Below are 22,033 nucleotides of genomic sequence, written 5' to 3'. Positions count from 1 at the left end.
TTTGTATGGATAAAGCTGGTTAAGCTACTTTTTATTTAATTAAGGGATTTGTTTTCAATATTTGAGGGTAATATCTTCAACTGAATACGAATTGTAATCATTTGACATATGGTTGAAAAAAGTAGGTCTTAAACTCTTAGTCGCTTTCGGCGATGAATAAAATTGGCAATTTAAGATAATTCAAATTTTAAAGTTACTTTTTTGACTTTAAAAAAGCAAAAAAATTTAAATAAGTTTAACTTCTTATGTCTTATGAACATTATTCTAAATAATAATATAAACTTTAATTTAAGACTAAATAAAAGTGTCAATATTTCCGGAACGTTTTCAAAAATTGAAAAAACTTAACTTGTGTGCAAAAATTAATTTTTTGAATTCCTTCTGCAGGCAGGTTTAGATTTTCAAAAAAATTAAATCAAATGAAAGAAAAATATTTAAGGTTACAGTATAAAAAAAAAATTTTAATTTGTTCATTTTTCAAAAAGTTTTGGCACTTTTAAGTATTAAAATATTTTATGTTAAACAATGATTTTTACATAAAAATTATAAGTTTTGTTAATTTTGACGGCCATTTTTCTATAGAAGAAAAGATGTTAGGACAAATTTTTTTTTTTGAACTTATAGTATTTATTGTAAGCTTTAATTTGACATATGTTTAAAGGACGCAGTATTTCCGGAACATTTTCAAAAGTTAAGTTGAAAAAAATCTACTTTCTATAAGTATTTTTCAAGTTTTGAAAGCCCCCTGTATAAAGGAAAATTGACCAATTTAAATAAAAAGTATGTTAAATGAAAGAGGTATATATTTTATGTATTTAGAAAAAAAAAATGTTGTGTTGATACATACATTATTCAAAAAGTTATAGCAATTTAAAGTTTAAATTTAACACAAAAAAACAGCATTTTTTTAACTATGGAAGCCGTTTGTACGTAGAAAACAAGGTGTCAGGACAAATTTCGTTTTTTCATTTTATAGTATATTACATAAGTTTTAATTTGATATACGTTTAAAGGTTGTAGTATTTTCAGAACATTTTCAAAGTCAAGTTGAAAAAGCTTGTTTCTGTAAAACTTGCTATTTTGAATCCACCCTGTAAGCAAGTAAAGAGTCAGATTTTCAAAAAAATAATATAAAATGAAAGGAAAATATTTAAGGTTTCAATAATAAAAAGAAATTAAGTTGTATATAATTTTTTTTTTGGAAATTTCCCCCATTTACGGGAACAAGGGAATTTTTTTCAATTTTTAAGGGTAATGTCTTCAACTAGATACGATTTGTGATCTTTTAACATATTATTCATCAAAATCGTCCAGTGAGAGATGAGAAAAAGTGGTAACAGCACAAAAAAAAAAAATAAACACATCATGGTAAAATTAATACCTTCTCAGCTTCGCATCAAAGCTAAAAAAAATATGTAAATCCATATATTTTGACTATTGGAAAAATAAAATATGAAATAACAAATTTCATATTTATAACGAAATAACTAATTTCAACACAATATAATGTTTTTATAACTACGGTAGAAATTTTCAATGGCAGATAAGTCGTCTGAACAAATTTTTTTTTTAATTTATAGTTCGTAACATAAGCTTTAACACGTGTTTAAAGTACACTGTATTTCCGGAATATTTTCAAAATTTAAGTTGAAAAAGTTAACTTTTGTGCAAAAATCACTAATTTGAATTCCCTTGTTAGTAGTTAATAAGTCAGATTTTCAAAAAAATTATATCAAATGAAGTGGAAATACCTAAGGTATTTTAAATAAAAAAGTATCGCTTTGATTCCTACGTTTTTCGAAAAAGTTATGACAGTTTTAAGCAAAATAAATTTAAAAATTGTCGAAATTAACCAATTTTAAATATCGTAGTTTTTTGGGAATTTCCATCTTTTAAATTACCAAATTAAATGTTTGTTGCTATTAAATCAATTAGCATAAAAAGAAATGGTAATAATTTTTAGTAATTTTATGCACGTAAATAAGATTTTTAGTATTGTATAAAGTACTTAAAGTTTTAAAAATAAAAAAATTATATTAGTCATTTTACTATTTTATAATAACATAAAATAACGCGTTTTTCATACATTAAAATATTTTAATAAATGAGAGATGAATACGTGACTGCTTTTCTTAAGAAAATAATGATATGAATAACCGGAAGAAGATATCGACCACCTGCGCAACCAACCGATGTATCCGGAATATTCCTGACACAACAAGATGGAGACCACGCAAAACCACACCTACCAAAGAATTAAGTATCACAATGCTGTCGTTTTTAAATGTGAATTTTTTTCCAAATCCCATAAAACAACATTAACATTTATTTATTTATTTGTACTTATTAAGGTGATTACTTATTATAACCATTTAAAAACCCAAAAGTTAAATCTTATTTTTCAAATTATAATAATTTATAATATTATTTATATTTATATCATAAAATTATAATAATTTTCAAAATGTTGTAAATTTTTATAAAAAAAAAATAATTTAAGGAAGAATGAAATAAGTTAGAACTCTCTAACATTTTTTTAATAATTGCGTCTATGTTAATTAGATGCATATAATTCTCGATTTATAATTTTTTAATAATTGGAATATAAAATAATAATAACAGCGATTTTTACAATAAAATAGCGTATTTTGTGAAACTTTGAGGGCAGTTTATATGTAGAAAACAATTCGTCAAGACAATTTTTTTTCACTTATTATTGTGGGCTGCCCTGAAACTGACATTAGGCATTACTTCAGGGCGACCCACGTCGTCTCTATAATTCACACCACTACGTTGTGAATCAACCCGAAGTTAATCAAGAGCTGATTCACACACCCAGAGAAAAACCTCGATCTATATAATAAATTCATTGTTCAATTTGATAAATATATCATTACTATTGAATCAATGATATATTTATCAATATGATATTTTTTTTTCTTGTCTTGAACAATAATTATTTATAAGAATAGTTATTTTGTTCGTATTAATAAAACATTATCATAAACCCTTGATAAAATTTCTCTTTCAATTTTGATTGAGGTTTTTCTTTGGGTGCAGCGTGGTTTACCCCTCCCCCCATTTATTATATTGTGATGGTTGGCAAAATAACTTACAACACAAAACACAGATAACGCAAAAACAAGAACCAAGGTGCCGGCCTAACCAACGCTTCAGGTCTTCCTGTACCGGGCGACGTGGTTGCCCCTGTCTTAGGTGTTCTGCTTCCTCCTATTTTCTCAAGACGGATTCAGCGATCGCCTGATCGAGCTTCCACGCCTCTCGGTTCCCCAACATTAGGTCTACCATGGACCCAACTCTTAAGCATGTATGTATGGAAAAGAAAGGCACCTTTCCTATGTGAACAAATTACTATTTATTTGAGTAAGAAGGGAATACTAGCTTCGATGCGAAGCTGAGAAGGTATTAATTTTACCATGATGTGTTTATTTTTTTGTGTCTGTCACTACTTTTTCTCACCTTTCACTGGACCGATTTTCATCAACGATACGTCAAAATATTACAAATCATATCTAGTTGAAGTCACTACCTTCAAAAATTGAAAATTTTGGCCTCATTTCCCGTAAATAGTGGAAACCCCCCAAAAAATTACGATTTTTATAATCGGTAAATTTCGACATTTTTTTTTCTAAAAATTACCGTAACCTATTTAAAAATGAACAAATCAAAATAATTACTTTTCATACTGAATGCCTATATATTTTCCTTTCATTTGATATAATTTTTTTGGAAATATGACCCTTTACTTGTTCACAGGGGGGGATTCAAAATAGCAACTCTGTACAAAAATTTAACTTTTACAACTTAAGTTTTAACATTTTCCTGAAATATTCCAAGCTTCAAACATATGTTAAAATAAAGCTAATGTTATGTACTATAGATAAAAAAAAAAAAAATTTATCCCAACGACTCATCTTCTATATGAAAATGGTTTCCGTAGTTAAAAAACATGCTACTTTGTGTTAAAATTCTTGGTATTGTATTTTAATTTATTTTTAAATACCTTATAAAAGGGTACACTGATTTTCATGAATATTATATAAATCTTATTGACATAGAATATAATTTTAAACTTATATCAATTTTTTTTTTCTTTAAAGTCAAAAAAATTTATTTTAACATTTGAATGAACTGAAATTGCCAATTTTATCAAAAAACGAATGCGACGAACATTTACCTATTCAGTAAAAATCATTGCCTTTGGCAATGATTTTTTTGAAATTTTTCCGTAATTCTTTTTGAGTTAGAATTTTGCTTTTCAATAATCCACCAATTTCTTAAAATTAAACACTATCTATAGATTTATATCAAAGCGTTTCTTATTATAGTAATTTTAATCACTGTCAGATATTATCTATACTAGTCTCTACTATGCTACGCTTACACTGTGCCGCAACCCCACTGTGCTACCGTTTTTTAAACTTGTTTTTCCCTTTAAAAAATTGACTTATCAGCTTTTAAGAAATAAACACAGAATAATTTAATATATCCATTTCAAAAATATAAAATGACGAAGACTTTTTGTTGACAAGGTTTACGGAAAATCCCTTTTTTTTAAAATTGAGCTATTAATTTTATGATTAATTCATGTACAATTTTTGACTGAACTGAGTAAAAATCATATTTTACCTTTTATTTAAACTGTCCAACCTATTAATTCCTGATCTGCTATTCTACTTTTAAGGTTATAGTTTCTAAATAAACCTACTTATCTTAATATATTGACATCACTTGATAGTATCACCCTACACCGTGAAATTTTTTTGTAGAGTTTATACGCATACAAGTATATCAAGTGATTTGGAATTTGTTTTATTATATCAGACTCTCCGTCAGTTAAATTTAAATCCAGTTCAAATACTAAATTTTTGGCTCAAGAAAATACTAAGGCACAATTTTATCTAAATTGGATTTGTTATCTACTAAACTTCTGTTAATTAGGAAAGAAAATGAATTAAATGATCTTAAAAGGAGTTTTCAAAATAGCTACACTTTCTTATTTCACAAATGATATAGTTCGTGAAATACAAGAAAATATTCCAATCAAAACAATTTAATTATTTTCAATGAAATGTTTCGAAAAATAATAGCTTGTTAATTGATGATTTAGTAAATAAATTGAATATTATTGCATCTTATTATATATCTTCTATTGACGGCCTTAGAAAACATTCAAATAAACCAAATAAATCAATAAAAGTTATTAGTTAGTTATTGCTTTAGTTACTTATACTTTCACCTCAAATAGTATTTTTAGTACTTATATCGAAACGGAAATGTCAAACGTCCCTAATTGTAAAAACGTATGGATGTGACAGACTTAGCGTTATACCAGAGATATCTAAGCTTCGCTGAGAAAAAACGTGATAAAAGGAATATTTCAGAAAATGGTATCTGTGCATAAATACAATAAAGGTAATAATATAAATATAAATAATAACAATAATATAAACAAAAGTAATGTTCTATCCGGTTATTACCAAAATATATGTGGATTGAAATCTAAGTTACCTTAATTGCATGATAATTTTACTTATTTTTGTCGTTTAGGTTATTTTAGATTAACAGAAACATGGTTAAATAATAATATAAATATGCAGATTTAGGACTGCAAAAAAATGTTAATATTTCATAGACAAAAAGAAGTAAGTGTTCTGCAATCATTTCATTACAAATAAATAACTAAATTTATTAAATAACAATATAATTCATATGTAATGTACACTTAGGAATGACGGTCAACTATATTTGACAGCTATATGTACATTATAATACAGGTCATGCTTATTACTACATTTGAGTATGAAGGTAATTTGAGCATGATGATACAAACATAACAATTAGGATTTTTGTTTATTGTTTTAACGCTAATCTTCACATGGTCGATGCCATAATTTTTTCTATATTACTAGTGTATACTACACGAATGTCTGCTAAATTTATATTTATAGATATTAATCATTAGATCGATAATCGTTGTGATGTTGTATTGTATATAGCGTATAGATATTAAAGATGTTCCGGTTAGTTAATGTAATTAAAATAAAGTTAATTAAAATAATATTTATACGATTTATTAAAATATTTCTTCAATATTGTGTATGATAATATGAAAATATTTTGACTAACCCTAGCCGTGTTTCCCTGTGACCAATGTTTGAATGTTACATGGTGATGCAGTTTATGTGCTTACTCTATAGAAATAAATAAATTATACGCCTGTATTTTATTATATTATATTATATTATGTATTTTATTATCAATGAATATAATTTAATTTTCGTGTTTATATTAATTCAAAGTTTTATTTATTTGTAATTCATTGTAATCTGGAGATTAACGCAAGACTTGTGTATTAATATATAATAAATAAAACACAATAGGTAACACCTAGAGAGTCTATATAGTAATAATTTAATCATTTTCTTGATATATTATAATAAAAAAATTTAAAAATCGATTGATAATATTTTGAAGATTACTATAAAAAGTCAAAGAGTTTAAGCTGTTAAAATTATAATCAGATTAATAATTCTTCAAATTATGTATAGATAAGAATTTATGTACATTGGAGTTATTTTCCACCTTGACTAGTGTTTTGAGATTTGGGACGCTATGTTTAATTTGGTATAACCCTACTCACTACGGTTATTGTAAAGTTGTTTCAACAGAGTGGTAACCTCTATCAGGTTACCTATATGACCATCGAAACGGAATTGTATAAAAGATTGAGTATACAACAAAACGAGAATTTGATTCGTCTTTATTTCCCCTTCTACTTTTCATCCTATTTTTCTGATGTTTTTTGACTCATAATTTACTAGCCTTATTCAATTTGTCTCTTTAGGCAACGATAAATTCTCTTGTAATTTTATTTCTACTTATAAAAATCTTTGAATCTGCCGTCGTATTGCATCATATTGAAACATTGTTTAACAGTTTTTGAATAGGAGTGACTAGTCAATTCTTAGAGTTAACGCGAACATACGCATGTCAATCCAGAACCTCAACGTATTTGGTGAGTTTTGTATAATGGGTATAATTCACGGGTCTTAGTTTATTATAACAATTACAATGGCAATTTAGATTAATTTTGATATGATAATGCATTATTCTAAGTTTCCAATTTCTAGTTATTAACTTCGTGACGGCGCAATTTCTTTGAAAAAATTTAATGGTTAAATACTTAATATATAGTTGTATTTTTTTTTAAATCATGTGTTTATTATATCAATTGTTATAATCGTTTTAAACAAAGTTATTTTTGAACAGTAAATATCTATTTGTTCAAATTGTCAAATCCTAAATTATTATTTGAATATTCCATAGATTTCCTTATTTCACTTTGAATTCAATATTTTCTTAATATTTGCAATTACGTAACATTTTTTATATTTTTATACTCTCTTATTTTATTTTTTAGACCCGTTTGCAGATGCAATCAAGGGTGCTGATGATGATGTCCAGGATGGGCTTGTACACATAAGAATTCAACAACGTAATGGTCGTAAAACATTAACAACAGTTCAAGGTTTATCTTCAGAGTATGACTTAAAAAAAATAGTACGCGCTTGTAAAAAGGTAATCTGAACACAAATGTTTCAATATTTCACAACTAATTTTACAATATGTATCATATATATTATATATATAGAGAAAGAGTTGTTTTATTTTTTAGCTATAAGCGAAAAGAGTGTGAAATGTAGTTAAATCCTTATCTGTGTGTTATAATAAAAATAAAGCTTTATTAGAGATTATCCTGTTCTTCAAATTGTCTAAATCTTTAAATATCTTGTTAGTAATTTAATTACAAACTAGTTATGAAATATTTGAAATTTTATTAAATTTAGTCTCCATACAATAATAATAAAAAATATTATAGGTTCTCATATAACTTTCAGTTATTTTCCTCATAAGAACTAATCTATAAAATTTGTTTACACTTAATAATTACCATTAATTTATAAATCAATACTTTATTGGGACATCTTTTTGAAAAAATCATTTAACAATAAAACTTGGGGTAGTATTCTTGATAAACCACACTGTATTTCTTAACTGTTTCCTAGAAATCTTTACTTAAGTTTAAAACTTTTTTGATTAAATATGGTTTTTTTAAAAGCTGAATTAAATTAGTTTGGTATTTCTTAATTGTGTAAGAATTTTGAAAAAACATAATGTTATGGAATTGAGAACTTAAAATTTGATTGTTAATTATTAATTTTGGTCTCTACTTTAAATAAGCAGCATAGTAGTATTTTATACACATTAAATGCTATCAAACTCTAAACTAAGTTTTGCCTTCTATTATTAATTGTTAGACAGGTTACCACTTAATAATATAAATGATACCATTATCCCAGTGTATATAAATATCCAATTGTTATTAATTGATTAATCTTACTATTAAAAAAAAAGCTTTAAATATTATCTTCTTCTTCTTCCTCGCCTTAATCCCAACTACTTGGGGTCAGCCACTCTTATCCTAAACTTTCACTTGACACAATCTCCCACATCATCTATGCTCAAATCAGCTGTCCTCATATCGCATTCAATAGCATCCCTCCATCTCTTTTTGGTCTTCCTCTATCTCTTCTTTCTTAAACATTCATTTCTATAACTGTTCTTACAGCTTCCGATTCTTCACTCCTCATAACTTGACCAACTATCTAAGTCATTTTTTCTCATCTTATCCATGATTGACGCTACACCTATACTCCCTCTTATATGTTCATTCCTTATCCTATCTTCTTTAGTCACTCCACTCATCTATCTATGCATTCTCATCTCTGCTACACTCATTCTCTTTTCTACTTTCTTATCAACTGCCCAACACTCTGAACTATACATCATAGCTGGCCTCACTACAGTCTTGTAGACTTTACCTTTCAGCCTCAATGGAATTCTTTTATCACATAAGACGCATAAGCTTTAAAAATTATATATTAAAAATAATTAAATGTTACATATTTAAAAAAATTATATCTTTTATAGAAATTGCATTGAATATGTAATTTTAAGTGTATTCTATAAAGAATTTTATCAGCACTTTAGTGAATTAATAGTTTTTTCTTTAAAAATTTATCACCCAATTATATGTAGTGTTTAATAAACAAAACAAAAAATGAATTTAAATTAGTCTTATTGTCTGTGTTAATTGATATTTTTCATTATTTATTGATCACATTACAAGGTGATCATGTTCTACTAAATTTAACTGTACATTATAATAAGTACTAAATCATGAAAAATAATCCCATACTATATTATTAAAGTATCTTAATTTTTTTAAACTATTTTATAGTGTAAACTAAGAAGTAATTATATAAAGTTCATAATTTCTTAAATTCTTTTATATATGTTTAAATTATTACATTACTATAATTAGCATTAATTTTTTTATTTATTCATAATTAATTTAAATAAAATTATTCTAGGAGTTTGCATGTAATGGTACAGTAGTTGAACATCCTGAGTACGGAGAAGTATTACAGTTGCAAGGCGATCAAAGAGAAAATATTTGTCAATGGTTAACTAAATGTGGCTTAGCTAAGTCTGACCAGCTCAAAGTTCATGGTTTTTAAATTGAAATATGTTACAATATGTATTCAAATACTACATCATAACATAATCAGACAAATCAAATTTTTGAGAATTCAATTATATATTAAATTTAATATGCATTAATAACATTTAAATATAAGAGTAGTATACATTATTTTTCAACTGATATATTTTCCATTGTATACAAATAAATAGTACTAAAATGTACATTAATGCTACAGATGTGTTCAGAGAAAATTATGTTTCTTTTTTTCAAATTGATTAATATGTTTTCTGTTATATACCATAACCAACATTTTGATTTCAAATTTATCTTAGTATGTAAAATTTCTTTTAACCATATACATTAATTCACATTTTCCTTAATATATAATAAATAATGAAAATTAATATCTTTATTACCTTTTTACTAATAACTAGAGATGTGTTCTGGATAGTAACTGTGTATACAAACTGAGAATCCATTAAAAACCTAAAATTATGTTCACAAATTAAGAGATTAGTAAAAAAATTTTACCAACCCAGTATCGAATAGTTCTAATCTTAATAACGAGGCCAGGTGTATTTTTTTGTTTTACTTTGGAGGTAGTTTATATAATATGTAAATTTTTATATTATAGAAGACAAGTCGTTGGGACAAAATTTTTTTTAACTTAACATCAATTTTGTTTTAAATAAGTTTAAAAGAAGTAGATTTCCGGAATATTTTTAATAGTTGAATTGAAAAAGTTCTACTTTTTGTACGCATGTTTTAAATCTCTTATATAAGAGAAAAATCATATTGCCAAAATAATGTTTAATTAAATGGATATACATTATAAGATGCTTATATCAAAAATATTTTATTGATCAAATATTTTTCAAAACATTGAAGCAATATTAAGTTGACAATATTAAATATAAAAAACAATTAGCTAACGATTTATCTTCTAGACAATGACTGCCAAACGCATGGTATAATAAATCACGATTTATTATGTATTATATTTTTCATTACCCGATTGTTCTGATTTTTATTTCAAGTATGTCGATCGCTGTAATGCAGAAGTATTTGTAGAAAATCATTATCCTTTGAAATTTTTACTTATACTTAGATAAAAGAATAAGTTTAATATTTTTACTGTCATAACATTGCAAGTAAAACGATCGCATGCCTTCTAATTACGCTTGCTTTGAAAATAAATGGGGCGTTTTAAGAAAGCAACTATCAAAAATGGCAACTAAAATGAAACCAAAAATACGAAATATTTGTTAATGTTATTTATAAAATACAAATAATATAAAAATAACCCACCTATTTAAGAAAATAAATGATACCACTAATAGAAAATTGTCATTCAATTTATAGATATTCTAAAAATAACAAAATTTAGTTTTACTATCTTCTCAAAGACACCATTAATTTATTCTGATTTTGCTATAATTATCTTTTGACTATTCCCACATTAAGGCTAAATCAGAGCTTTCTTTTAACGAAAAAAAATTATGAAGGGTTAAATTACTATATTTGTTAAAAAACCCAAGCAGTTGATATCATTGTCATTTACGTATGCAGTTTTGATAACATATGTTGTTTTTTGAGTCTCCTAAAAATTAGCGAAAAGTGATTAGTGGCCATTCTCACGAAAAACGTCTAATTGAAGCTTAATTAAAAGGCAGATGTCGCGTGAGTCGCCATCACAATATTTTCTTCTCCATGAGCAATGGTGCTCTGTGGCATGTGTTCGTGTTGTCGTCCATTTTGCAAGGCTTTTCTAAAGGAAATGCACGAATGATACCCTATTAAATACGTTGGTCGCTCGGTTGTTTTTTTATACATTTAATTTTTTCTACATTCCTTCATTGCGTTCGGGTGACACTAATATTACTCGTTTTACGTACCGCGTTATCGGATCGGTTGTGATGAGTTCGGGAAACCGGGCACGATTACTGTAGCCGCGTAGTCGTTAGTATTCTCCAAATGAATCATATTTTTCTTAAGTTTGCCAAGTGAAGAATACGGAAAATTGCCAGTTAATGTAGTGTGCGTTTATGATATATGTGCAAACTATTAAATATTATTAAAGCACTATTTAAAATTTACTTTTCTGCACATTGTTTTGGTGAATTATTCCGTCAGGTTTACTTGTTGAAATTAAATTGAACGTGTGCTAGATACTGATATGTGCGTTGTGCTTTGCAATTGAACGGATCTCGCTAGAATTTTTATCATTATTTTTAATGTTCCTACGGAAAGAAGCAGAAACAGGTAAACATCCATCATTATTAAGTATTAAAAATGTTGAAACGTTGCGAATTAGCTGTGTGTGTGCTAGGTTCGGCATATTGGTCGCCATTGAAATTCAGTTGAATCATGATAGGCGTTTAGTATAGGTTAAGTTCAGTAAAACTCGCTGATAACCTATAAAAATATTTAAGTGTATGTACCTATGTGTGTGTACACTAAAATAATATAGTCGCGAGATATCTATAATCGTGTTTTGATTAACACTTCGAATACTTATAAATAATAAATTGTAATTAATATGTTGGCTTAAATAGTAATGCCTTCGATATAATGGTTATTTTCACAAGTTTTAATTTTTGATGTATTATTTCGTAATAGTAATTTATTTTCTTTGATTAATATATTAAATTAATTTGAATTATATAATTTGATTAACTGATTTATATGATATTTCTTAGCAATGCATAATTTTTCAATTTCAGCTTAAATTATGATAAACTCTAATAGTTCAAGTTATGTACTTGCTAAACTTTAATTTTTTTATATTCTATTAACTGTAAGGTGTACCTAATGATTGATTTTGTTTAATTTATATAATAATCTAACAATTAGTTGAAAATGTAAGTATGATGTAGTTCAAGAGTTAGTTCAATAATTTTCATTTTCATCACTAAAAAACAAAATTTACATATTTCTGTTTTGTATATTACATCCAATTAATAAAGAAATCTATTTACATATTATCTATTGATTTGATGTTTATTTTTATGTAAGTGTTAATGTTAGTTGCTTTTCTATATAGTTATATTCTTTTCAATTTGTTTCCTTAATTTTTCCAAATAAAACTACTATTGATAATACTGTTATATGCTTAAAATTTTTTACAAATATATAACTATTGCATTATTTAAATAAAGTAGACATCAAAAAGTTATTGATTCTTAAAATAGAAAAACCTGATCTGCTTAACTTTGAGTATAATTTTTGGTATCCAAAATCTGTATATACATTTGAGAAATAAAACTTAAGATAAATAACAAGATTTAATAAGGTTTATTTATAGAATTAAATTAAATAAATATAACCAAGATTAATAACAGAATTTTTAAGGGGCTTACATTTTAAGTTTAAATTTAGTTAACTGGTAATAATGAGCATCTCAATGTTTGGAGTTATAAATAATATACAGAAGTATATGCATTTATAAATTTTGTTTGAGCTATCTTGAAGGATTCTAAGTTTTTACAACTTTATTGTAGTATAACATATTAGCATAGGCAAATTTTTGTTTTAGGGAGATGAACCTCCCTAATTCCCCCTCAAAAAAAAAAAAACTCAGTTACTAAGTTATCAAGTCAATAATAATCTAGATTGACTGATAATGTGTTTGGATTAAATTAACAAAATGTATAAATCCCTATAATTCTGGACCCTAGTTACAAAGAATTGTTATGTCTAATAATAATAAAACTAGGGAGTTATCACTAGTTTAAATTTACTAGGTTTATAGTTAAAGATGTGATGTAGGTTTCATTCCAAGCTTTAAAGGTTATCTCTTCTCTAATACAAGAATACTTAGCTGAGAGAAAATAAAACATATATCTTAAAAACTATATTTCATTAAATCTTATTTGACTAGGTTTTATTGAATGAACTTTTAAAATTAAAATTAATGACAATAATAATCTTTTAACATGATGCAATAGTTCTTTTTTTTATATAGAAAATAAAATGAGAATCATTTCATAATGTTGAAATTTCAATTGTTTTGTTCATTTAGATTGTGTTCCAAATTAGATCTGTCTAGAATTTTCTGTATTAGAGTAAAAAATTTTCATATTATTTTTTCACTCAGAATTAAATATTAAATTATTTTAAACCTGTATTTATTTACTTTTGTATTTTACTAGGGTATATGTATATGAATGGGGACATTAGTAAAAATTCAACTGGGACACTCTTTAGTCCTTCTGAACCTTTGACTGTTTCTACTGTTACAAATACTTACAGGTAAGGTTAAATTTTTTTCAATAATATGACATCTTTATAATGTTTTCTGATTCTTAGTAAGAAAATACAAATTAATGACTTTCTGATAATGCATAAAAGTTCATGAAATTAATATTTAATTTAATAAAAATTATTTAAACACCAAAATTGTGTTTGTAATTAGTTTATATACTATTTATCATTGTTTTACTTTAAAATTGATTTGAAAAATATCAATATTACAAGAGCTCAGCAATATGTGTTCTAATGAGATTCTTTACTTCAATTCATTTTACAATTTTCATAAGAAAAATTTCTTAGTTTTAACATTTAGGGTAACATTATTTATATAATTATTCCATTTCTATTTATAGTAAAATCTTAAATACCTGTAGCTATTTCTGTATATATTTTTTTATTAATTATAAATGATGTTATAGTTAACTTAAACCTGTAGATTAGACATGAAAATTCTGTAGCATGCATTTGTGTTTAATTTGTATGAATTATCTAATGAAAATGCACAAATGATATCCTATTAAATACGTTCGTCGCTTGGTTGTTTTTTTATATATTTAATTATGTCTACATTCCTTCATTGCATTCAGGTAACAAAGATTTTACTCTTTATGTACTACGTTATCTTTATAATTTGTTGAAAACTAAGTTTAAAAGTGTTACAAATCCGAAAAAAAAATTACATGTTATTCATCATTAACATCATTTACCTAAGGAATACAATAAACTAGTTATTCAAAATATATTGTATATTTTAAATGTACAAATAATGCTATTATAATCATGTTAAAGATAATGACTATAATAATAAAAAAAATTGATAATTAAAGGCCATCATAACTATAAATACAATTATTATTATGTTAAACTAAAATTAACTTTGTTTTATTTCAAATTTTAAACTATTAACCACAATATCTGTATTTACTTCTTCTACAAGTTACTGTTAGAAAAAATTAATATTGCACGTTATTAGAACCTAGTAGTATAATTTTTATTCACTATGGTGTCGAAGCGTTGCTAAATTATAAAACACATTCAAATTAAAAATGTTTTTTATTAATCTATTACAATTTGAATGTGTTACAGTTTTAAAAAAAAATTATTATCTACATTATTTGAAAAGTGTAATAAAATACATATTTTACAGAAATATAATTATTTTTGCAGAATAAAATTAATGTAGTATATAATTAAGACTCGTGCCACACTACATAGATCTTGTATTTTTACTATCTTAGGTTCCAGTATCAGACATCTTTTGGTGTGATATTGGAGCCCCAAAAGTTATTTTTCTTAAGGAAAATATAATGAATAATATTTTTGGATTTCTTTTAAGTAGGTTTCTTTTGTGTATTAGTTCAATAATTAATGGCATGGCAAATAATTTATGTTACAAGCATTTTAATACATAAAGTGGCTATGTGGTACATGAATGGGTACATTGTACACAGTACAACATGTCATAGTGTGTGTATCATCTACTTGCGCTATATATCCACTTTATGTGATAAAATGCTTGTAACAAATGAACAGTCTATTGGATAAAAAAATTGTATTCTTCTTCCTCGTCTTAATTCCAATTACTTGGAATTTAAAATTCCACTTGACACAATCTCCCAGATCAGCCATCCTTATATGGCATTTAATAACAACCTCCATCTCTTTTTTGTTATTCATCTACTTCTTCTTCCTTCAACATTAATTTTATTGCACCTAAATTCCCACTTATATGTTTGTTCCTTCTATCTTCTCTAGTCTCTCCACTCATCTATCTAAGCATTCTCATGTCTGCTATACTTTCTTGTCAACTGCCCAGCACTCTAAAACATACATCATAGCTTGTCCCGTTACAGCCTTATAGAACTTACCTTTCAGCCTCATTGGAATTCTTTTATCGCAAAACACACCAAACGCGTCTCACCACTTCAATCACCGGCACTTCATCCTGTGTCTTACATCCTCCTCAAACCCACCGCTCTTTTGCACAACTGACCCTAAATACTTAAAACTTACCACCTCTTCAATCACATCCTTCTCCTATTGTCACTGATCTCTACATTACAGATTTTGCTTAACACTTTGTTAAAATATCACAAATTACATAGCCCTGTAATAAAAAACATGTATTTTTGAGTTTATATATCATATTTTAATTTACATTGAATCAAAAAAAAAAATTTCTTGGCATACTTTTTTTGGAAATTTGACCACTTTCTATTATACTTAGGAAAATATTATGGTAATTTTTTTTTAATGCATTTACAATTAAAGTTTAGGTAGAATGCTATAATTAAAAAAATAAAATACATTTGACCCATTATACAGGGTGTTCAGGAAGTCAGGAAACGGGTTTCTATTGTTCTCATNTATACAGGGTGTTCAGTAAGTCAGGAAACGGGTTTCTATTGTTCTCATTGTTTGTAACAATGAGAACAATAGAAACCCGTTTCCTGACTTACTGAACACCCTGTATATACTTCATATGTTAATATTTGCCATAGTTAATCAATATAGAATTTTTGTGAAAAAAAAAAAAAATTTTAGTATTTTTATTATATTATTGTTTGGAATTTTATGGAAATTATTTTGTTTAATTATTAATGCATATACTTAAAGTCCAAATGTAAAACCTAATATAATATTTTTATAAATAAGGGTACGACCATTTTTTATATTAAAATATTAAGGGGAGCGGTTCCCCTACCAAAAAAATTTATATAAGCCACAGATAACCTATAGTAAATTTCAATGCTTTCTGAAAATATAATCATCCAATTTGTAGATTAGAATAGTGGTCTTTCTGCAAGCACTATAACATAAAAACATTTAATAATAGTAATTTAAATCATTTTTAGATTTAAATTTCCATGATAACTAATTCATTATGAACCACTTAATTAATCATAAAATAAATATATATTGAGATTATTATTATTCTTTTGGTTTCTTTAAGTACATTTTTTTCTCGATTTTTATAAATGATCTAGTATTTGTAATATTCATCCTTTAATATTCTTCAATATTAGTTTAAAATGAAAACCTTAAACTTCTCTACAATACTTAACAATATAATTAACAAATCAAACGTAAATATCAATAAAATAAAATTGTGGCTTTGAATCATTTTAGAATATATACTTCAAATTATAGGATTGATATTTTCATATGGAAGATATATTCATGAAAACCTGTAAATTGATGATAAAAAAAATAGTGTTCATGAATTTGTTTTGTTCTTTTCTTGTTACATAAAATAGGTTTGAGGTTATAAAATAATTTTATTTTGTTACAATAAAGTTAATGATGAAATTTTCACCACAATATGATTTCTTGGTGATTTTTTAATTACATGCACTACCAACTGAAACATTTGTAACAAATAATATTATGTTTCCTTAACAACTGCTAATTCATGTTAAAAAAAATAGTGTTCATGAATTTGTTTTGTTCTTTTCTTGTTACATAAAATAGGTTTGAGGTTATAAAATAATTTTATTTTGTTACAATAAAGTTAATGATGAAATTTTCACCACAATATGATTTCTTGGTGATTTTTTAATTACATGCACTACCAACTGAAACATTTGTAACAAATAATAATATGTTTCCTTAACAACTGCTAATTCATGTTAAAAAAAATAGTGTTCATGAATTTGTTTTGTTCTTTTCTTGTTACATATAATAGGTTTGAGGTTATAAAATAATTTTATTTTGTTACAATAAAGTTAATGATGAAATTTTCACCACAATATGATTTCTTGGTGATTTTTTAATTACATGCACTACCAACTGAAACATTTGTAACAAATAATAATATGTTTCCTTAACAACTGCTAATTCATGTTAAAAAAAATAGTGTTCATGAATTTGTTTTGTTCTTTTCTTGTTACATAAAATAGGTTTGAGGTTATAAAATAATTTTATTTTGTTACAATAAAGTTAATGATGAAATTTTCACCACAATATGATTTCTTGATGATTTTTTAATTACATGCACTACCAACTGAAACATTTGTAACAAATAATATTATGTTTCCTTAACAACTGCTAATTCATGTTAAAAAAAATAGTGTTCATGAATTTGTTTTGTTCTTTTCTTGTTACATAAAATAGGTTTGAGGTTATAAAATAATTTTATTTTGTTACAATAAAGTTAATGATGAAATTTTCACCACAATATGATTTCTTGATGATTTTTTAATTACATGCACTACCAACTGAAACATTTGTAACAAATAATATTATGTTTCCTTAACAACTGCTAATTCATGTTAAAAAAAATAGTGTTCATGAATTTGTTTTGTTCTTTTCTTGTTACATATAATTAGGTTTGAGGTTATAAAATAATTTTATTTTGTTACAATAAAGTTAATGATGAAATTTTCACCACAATATGATTTCTTGGTGATTTTTTAATTACATGCACTACCAACTGAGACATTTGTAACCAATAATTTTATGTTTTTTTTAAAGTATTTTTATAACTACTATATATTTAAATGATAAATTATCTATAAAAAAAATTTATGTTTTTTTTTCATATTTTATTTTTTATAAAAAAATAGAATGTCTATTTATCATAGAAATAATTTTTTATTTCTTTGTTAATTGATATTAAAGAATTATTTTTTATTAGATTTGTGTTATAATATAATTTAATACTTTCAAAGTATTTAATTTATTAATACTAAGTAACCATACCAAAATATTTAATAAATATCTCTCATTCTTTTCTTATTTATAGTTCCTTAAACGGGAGTTATGAAGTTTTATCCACAGAAAATAGAAATAATTCAACTGTAATAGTGGGAAATAACAGCAATATGGTGAATGCAGAAACTTCTACTGAGACTATGCCGTCTCAGTCTGTTGAGCAACTTAAGCAGCTCCTCTCAAATCAGTTAGAATATTATTTTTCCAGGTAATTATTGAGATAAATTATTACATAAAAAAGTATTATTTTAATTATTGAAAAATGGTTTTATGATTAGTAAAATGTGTTCCTTTATCAAATTATTAACTTAGTTGTTGTCAACTTTTAGCTATGATGCGAAGCTAAGACGTTATTGGTTTTACTAAGATGTGTCTATTTTTTTTTGTCTGTCACCATTTTTTCTTAGCTCTCACCGAACCGATTTCTTTCAATGATACGTCAAGAGATCACAAATCGTATCTAGTTGAAGATATTACCCTTAAAAATTGAAAAAAATTCCCCGTAAATGGGGGAAACCTCCAAAAAAATTACAAATTTATAAATCGTTAATTTTTTCAATTTTTTTTACTAAAAACTGCCGTAACTTTTTTAAAAATGGAAATATCAATATCATTTTTTTTTTTTTTTATAGATGCTTGATGTCTTTATCTATCATTTGGTATATATTTTTTGTAAATCTGACACTTAACCTGCCCACAGGGGGGGATTTAAAATGACAACTTTTTTACAAAAAATTAACTTTTGAAAATGTTCTGGAAGGTTTGACACTTTTATATATATCTTAAAATAAAGCTAATGTAATGTACTTTATTATGAAAAAAAAAAAAAATTTGACTTCTGGACTTGTCTTCATAGTAAAAATGGCTACCAAATGCTATTTTTGTGTGAAATTTCTCGATTTTATGTTTTACATTTTTTACTTTAAAAGGCTATAACTTTTTAAAAAATGTATGGATCAATACAATTTTTTTATGAGGAATAATATTTTTTAATAATCTTTTTTTCATTTGACATACTTTATCTTAATCAGGATATTAATAAGGAATTAGCAGATCATGTAGCTTTTGGAATAATACACCAATTTTTTTAAATTAAACACTATCAAAAGATTTGCATTGAAGAGTTTTTTATGATAGTGATTATAATCACTGTCAGATATCATTACACTTGATCCATCTATGCCACATCACCACAGTGCTGCGACCCCCCTGTGCTGGGTTTTTTTTATACAATTTTGTAAAATTATGGCTTTATATATTTTTAAAGACTTAACGTGTTGTACAAGATAGACTCTCATGATGTTAACTCATAACTTTTAGTTTTCACATAAGATTCTTAACTTTTAAAAACATCTCAATCATAAATGTATGATATCTTCGACTTGTTGAAATGAACTACTAANTAAAGGATAGTAAAAGATGTATTGAAATAATATTTAAAATATATTAGCGAGGTAACTGTGTCAGCGCCAGCCAAGGCTTTATCTTTACCCCCTTAACTTAACCCCCTTTTCTTTTTTTTTTTTTTTTTTATTTATTTATTAGCTACAGTAGCAATTTCAGATAAGATAGCTTCCCGTGTCACATACTTATTTTGTTGGATTTGGTTTGAAATAACCAACTTTATACTTGATGATCAACTCATAACAGTATTTGTTATAATATTGACATTTTTCAAAAAAATTATTGATGCTCTAGTAATAAGTACCCATTATTAATATACTCTCGTATGATGATTTTATAAGCACATAAATATTCATGGATCACTCAGTTACTATTGACAATTCTCTAATGAAGTAAATAGACTGATATAATCTATTTTTTGAAACTTGACTTAAACCTTAGCGTAATTAATTATAACTAACTAAAACAATTAAATACAGAATTTTTGAAACATTAAGTTTACAATTTTAAAGGTTAAAATATTAAATGTCCATTCATACACAGTATTCTTTAATGTTTAATGTCAATTTTTTAAAAAATGAATAACATCACTATTGTACTAAAAGCCTCAAATAACAATAGTATTTACTATATTACTTCTCATAAATAATTTATTTTGAATACAATTTATCAAATTTAAAAATATATAAATATTTTTACAAAGCTCTGATTTGAAATTTAAATAAATTATAATTGTTGACACAAATAGTATCAATATATTAGTTCTCATTAAATTATTATTAGCCCAAACTTTAAATTTATCTTTAAAAATTAATATCAAAAATGTTCATAGATTCCACTTCTTGAAATCCTTATAAAGGAAAAAAAATTAAATATACATTTGTTTATTATTATTATTTTTTATTAAAAAATTACTCGTGGGAGTGGGTAATATTTCAGTGTCAAAACACCTTATATTTAATTTTCTTCAATATGAACCCCTATTTTTAGTACATTATAATAAACATATTATCAATTTAAAAATAGAGATATTTTTAACCAAGAAGTTTTTATCAGTTTTTGATAAAATAGCTGTCTTATCAGGTTTAGATCATTCTGTCTTTTATTTGTACCCAGAGAGCAGATTTATGTGTTTTTTTAATGTTTTAAGTTGCCTCTAACACATAATCTGTTTACATTTGCATTGATAGGCATGAAAACTTAGTAATATGATATGATCTAACTGGGATTATATTTTTGGGAGTATAAAGGGGTAAATTCCTCTTAAAACCTAAAATATTTCTGTGCTACTGTATTTCCAACAACAAATTTATACAAACATAAATCCTTTAAAAATGACTCCAACAAAATTTTTAAGTGCATATAAATCTGCTCTCTATTCATAACATATTTTAGCAAAATATTACACGATTAAATAGACTAGTATTTCTTTTTTAAGATTGACACATTTTATAAATGGTTTTTTAATGAAAAATGATTTATGATCACCAAAAAACTCCTTTCAAAATTCAAAAATATTTAAATTTTTTAATAATTTCTCCTTGATAAAAATTTTTTTTTTTTGATTATTAATATAATAATTTGAAATATTAATTACAGAGAAAATTTGGCTAATGATGCATACTTGTTATCTCAAATGGACAATGATCAATATGTACCCATTTGGACAGTTGCTAATTTTAACCAAGTTAAGAAATTAACAAAAGACATAAAACTTATAACTGAAGTTTTAAGAGGTAAAATATTACTTAAAATATTATATAATAAATAATTTTTTATTTTATTTACATTCAAGAATCTCCAAATGTTCAAGTTGATGATGAAGGATTAAAAGTTCGACCCAATCATAAACGGTGTATTGTAATATTACGCGAAATTCCCCAAACTACTCCAATTGAAGAAATCAAGGTAATAATTAATGTGTATATATATTTGTGTGTTCAGTAAGTAAGGAAATCATTTTTATTGTTCTCATTGTTTTTAACAATTGACCTGTTTCCTTACTTATTGAACACCTGTATATATTGTTATATGAGTATATTAGGGTAATTCAGAATTTAATTTTATTCAGACATTTTAGCAAAAAAAAAAAAA

At 25.2% G+C, this 22,033-nt stretch overlaps 2 protein-coding genes, 1 long non-coding RNA gene and 6 other non-coding genes across 18 annotated transcripts in view; 8 read left to right on the top strand and 1 right to left on the bottom strand.

Moving 5' to 3' along the window:
* Window positions 1-620: 620 nt before the first annotated feature.
* On the bottom strand, window positions 621-11,169 carry LOC126903914 (uncharacterized). The gene is made up of 4 exons (XR_007703634.1): window positions 10,880-11,169; window positions 10,583-10,805; window positions 9,988-10,057; window positions 621-1,091 (listed from the first exon to the last, which is right to left on the bottom strand). It is a non-coding gene; the product is annotated as an uncharacterized LOC126903914 (long non-coding RNA).
* Window positions 6,809-9,977, top strand: LOC126903909 (eukaryotic translation initiation factor eIF1). The gene is made up of 3 exons (XM_050682488.1): window positions 6,809-7,039; window positions 7,445-7,602; window positions 9,459-9,977. Exons 1-3 carry the CDS (start codon window positions 7,012-7,014, stop codon window positions 9,603-9,605), a joined length of 333 nt encoding a protein of 110 aa, XP_050538445.1. The 5' UTR covers window positions 6,809-7,011; the 3' UTR covers window positions 9,606-9,977.
* A 172-nt stretch (window positions 11,170-11,341) lies between the features above and the next one.
* The window catches only part of LOC126903893 (la-related protein 4), a 29,942-nt gene continuing 19,250 nt past the window's right edge, over window positions 11,342-22,033 (top strand). For 9 of the 10 annotated variants that reach the window (XM_050682457.1, XM_050682455.1, XM_050682451.1 and 6 more), the window contains exons 1-5: window positions 11,343-11,833; window positions 13,723-13,822; window positions 18,567-18,743; window positions 21,539-21,675; window positions 21,735-21,847. In XM_050682457.1, the coding sequence (XP_050538414.1) occupies window positions 11,806-11,833; window positions 13,723-13,822; window positions 18,567-18,743; window positions 21,539-21,675; window positions 21,735-21,847 (555 nt within the window). In that variant the 5' untranslated portion in view covers window positions 11,343-11,805. Of the gene's footprint in view, window positions 11,834-13,722; window positions 13,823-18,566; window positions 18,744-21,538; window positions 21,676-21,734; window positions 21,848-22,033 lie in introns of all 10 variants that reach the window. The other variant, XM_050682459.1, reaches the window with a different exon arrangement.
* LOC126906452 (small nucleolar RNA Z195/SNORD33/SNORD32 family) lies at window positions 17,116-17,193 on the top strand. The gene has a single exon (XR_007704268.1). It is a non-coding gene; the product is annotated as a small nucleolar RNA Z195/SNORD33/SNORD32 family (small nucleolar RNA).
* On the top strand, window positions 17,330-17,407 carry LOC126906451 (small nucleolar RNA Z195/SNORD33/SNORD32 family). Its single transcript, XR_007704267.1, has one exon. It is a non-coding gene; the product is annotated as a small nucleolar RNA Z195/SNORD33/SNORD32 family (small nucleolar RNA).
* On the top strand, window positions 17,544-17,621 carry LOC126906450 (small nucleolar RNA Z195/SNORD33/SNORD32 family). The gene has a single exon (XR_007704266.1). It is a non-coding gene; the product is annotated as a small nucleolar RNA Z195/SNORD33/SNORD32 family (small nucleolar RNA).
* LOC126906449 (small nucleolar RNA Z195/SNORD33/SNORD32 family) lies at window positions 17,758-17,835 on the top strand. The gene has a single exon (XR_007704265.1). It is a non-coding gene; the product is annotated as a small nucleolar RNA Z195/SNORD33/SNORD32 family (small nucleolar RNA).
* On the top strand, window positions 17,972-18,049 carry LOC126906448 (small nucleolar RNA Z195/SNORD33/SNORD32 family). The gene has a single exon (XR_007704264.1). It is a non-coding gene; the product is annotated as a small nucleolar RNA Z195/SNORD33/SNORD32 family (small nucleolar RNA).
* Window positions 18,187-18,264, top strand: LOC126906453 (small nucleolar RNA Z195/SNORD33/SNORD32 family). The gene has a single exon (XR_007704269.1). It is a non-coding gene; the product is annotated as a small nucleolar RNA Z195/SNORD33/SNORD32 family (small nucleolar RNA).

This window comes from Daktulosphaira vitifoliae, unplaced genomic scaffold (genome assembly GCF_025091365.1).
Source record: "Daktulosphaira vitifoliae isolate Bord-2020 unplaced genomic scaffold, ASM2509136v1 Scaffold_4, whole genome shotgun sequence".
Taxonomy (NCBI): domain Eukaryota; kingdom Metazoa; phylum Arthropoda; class Insecta; order Hemiptera; family Phylloxeridae; genus Daktulosphaira; species Daktulosphaira vitifoliae.
Note: the sequence above shows the minus strand (reverse complement) of the source record. Positions and strands in the feature narration are given on the sequence as shown.

Coding starts and splice junctions, on each gene's coding strand:
- LOC126903909 (XM_050682488.1), top strand. CDS start 7,012: ATGTCAATCCAGAACCTCAACGTATTTG. Junction 7,040..7,444: donor CCAGAACCTCAACGTATTTG/GTGAGTTTTGTA, acceptor TTTATTTTTTAG/ACCCGTTTGCAGATGCAATC. Junction 7,603..9,458: donor TAGTACGCGCTTGTAAAAAG/GTAATCTGAACA, acceptor AAATTATTCTAG/GAGTTTGCATGTAATGGTAC.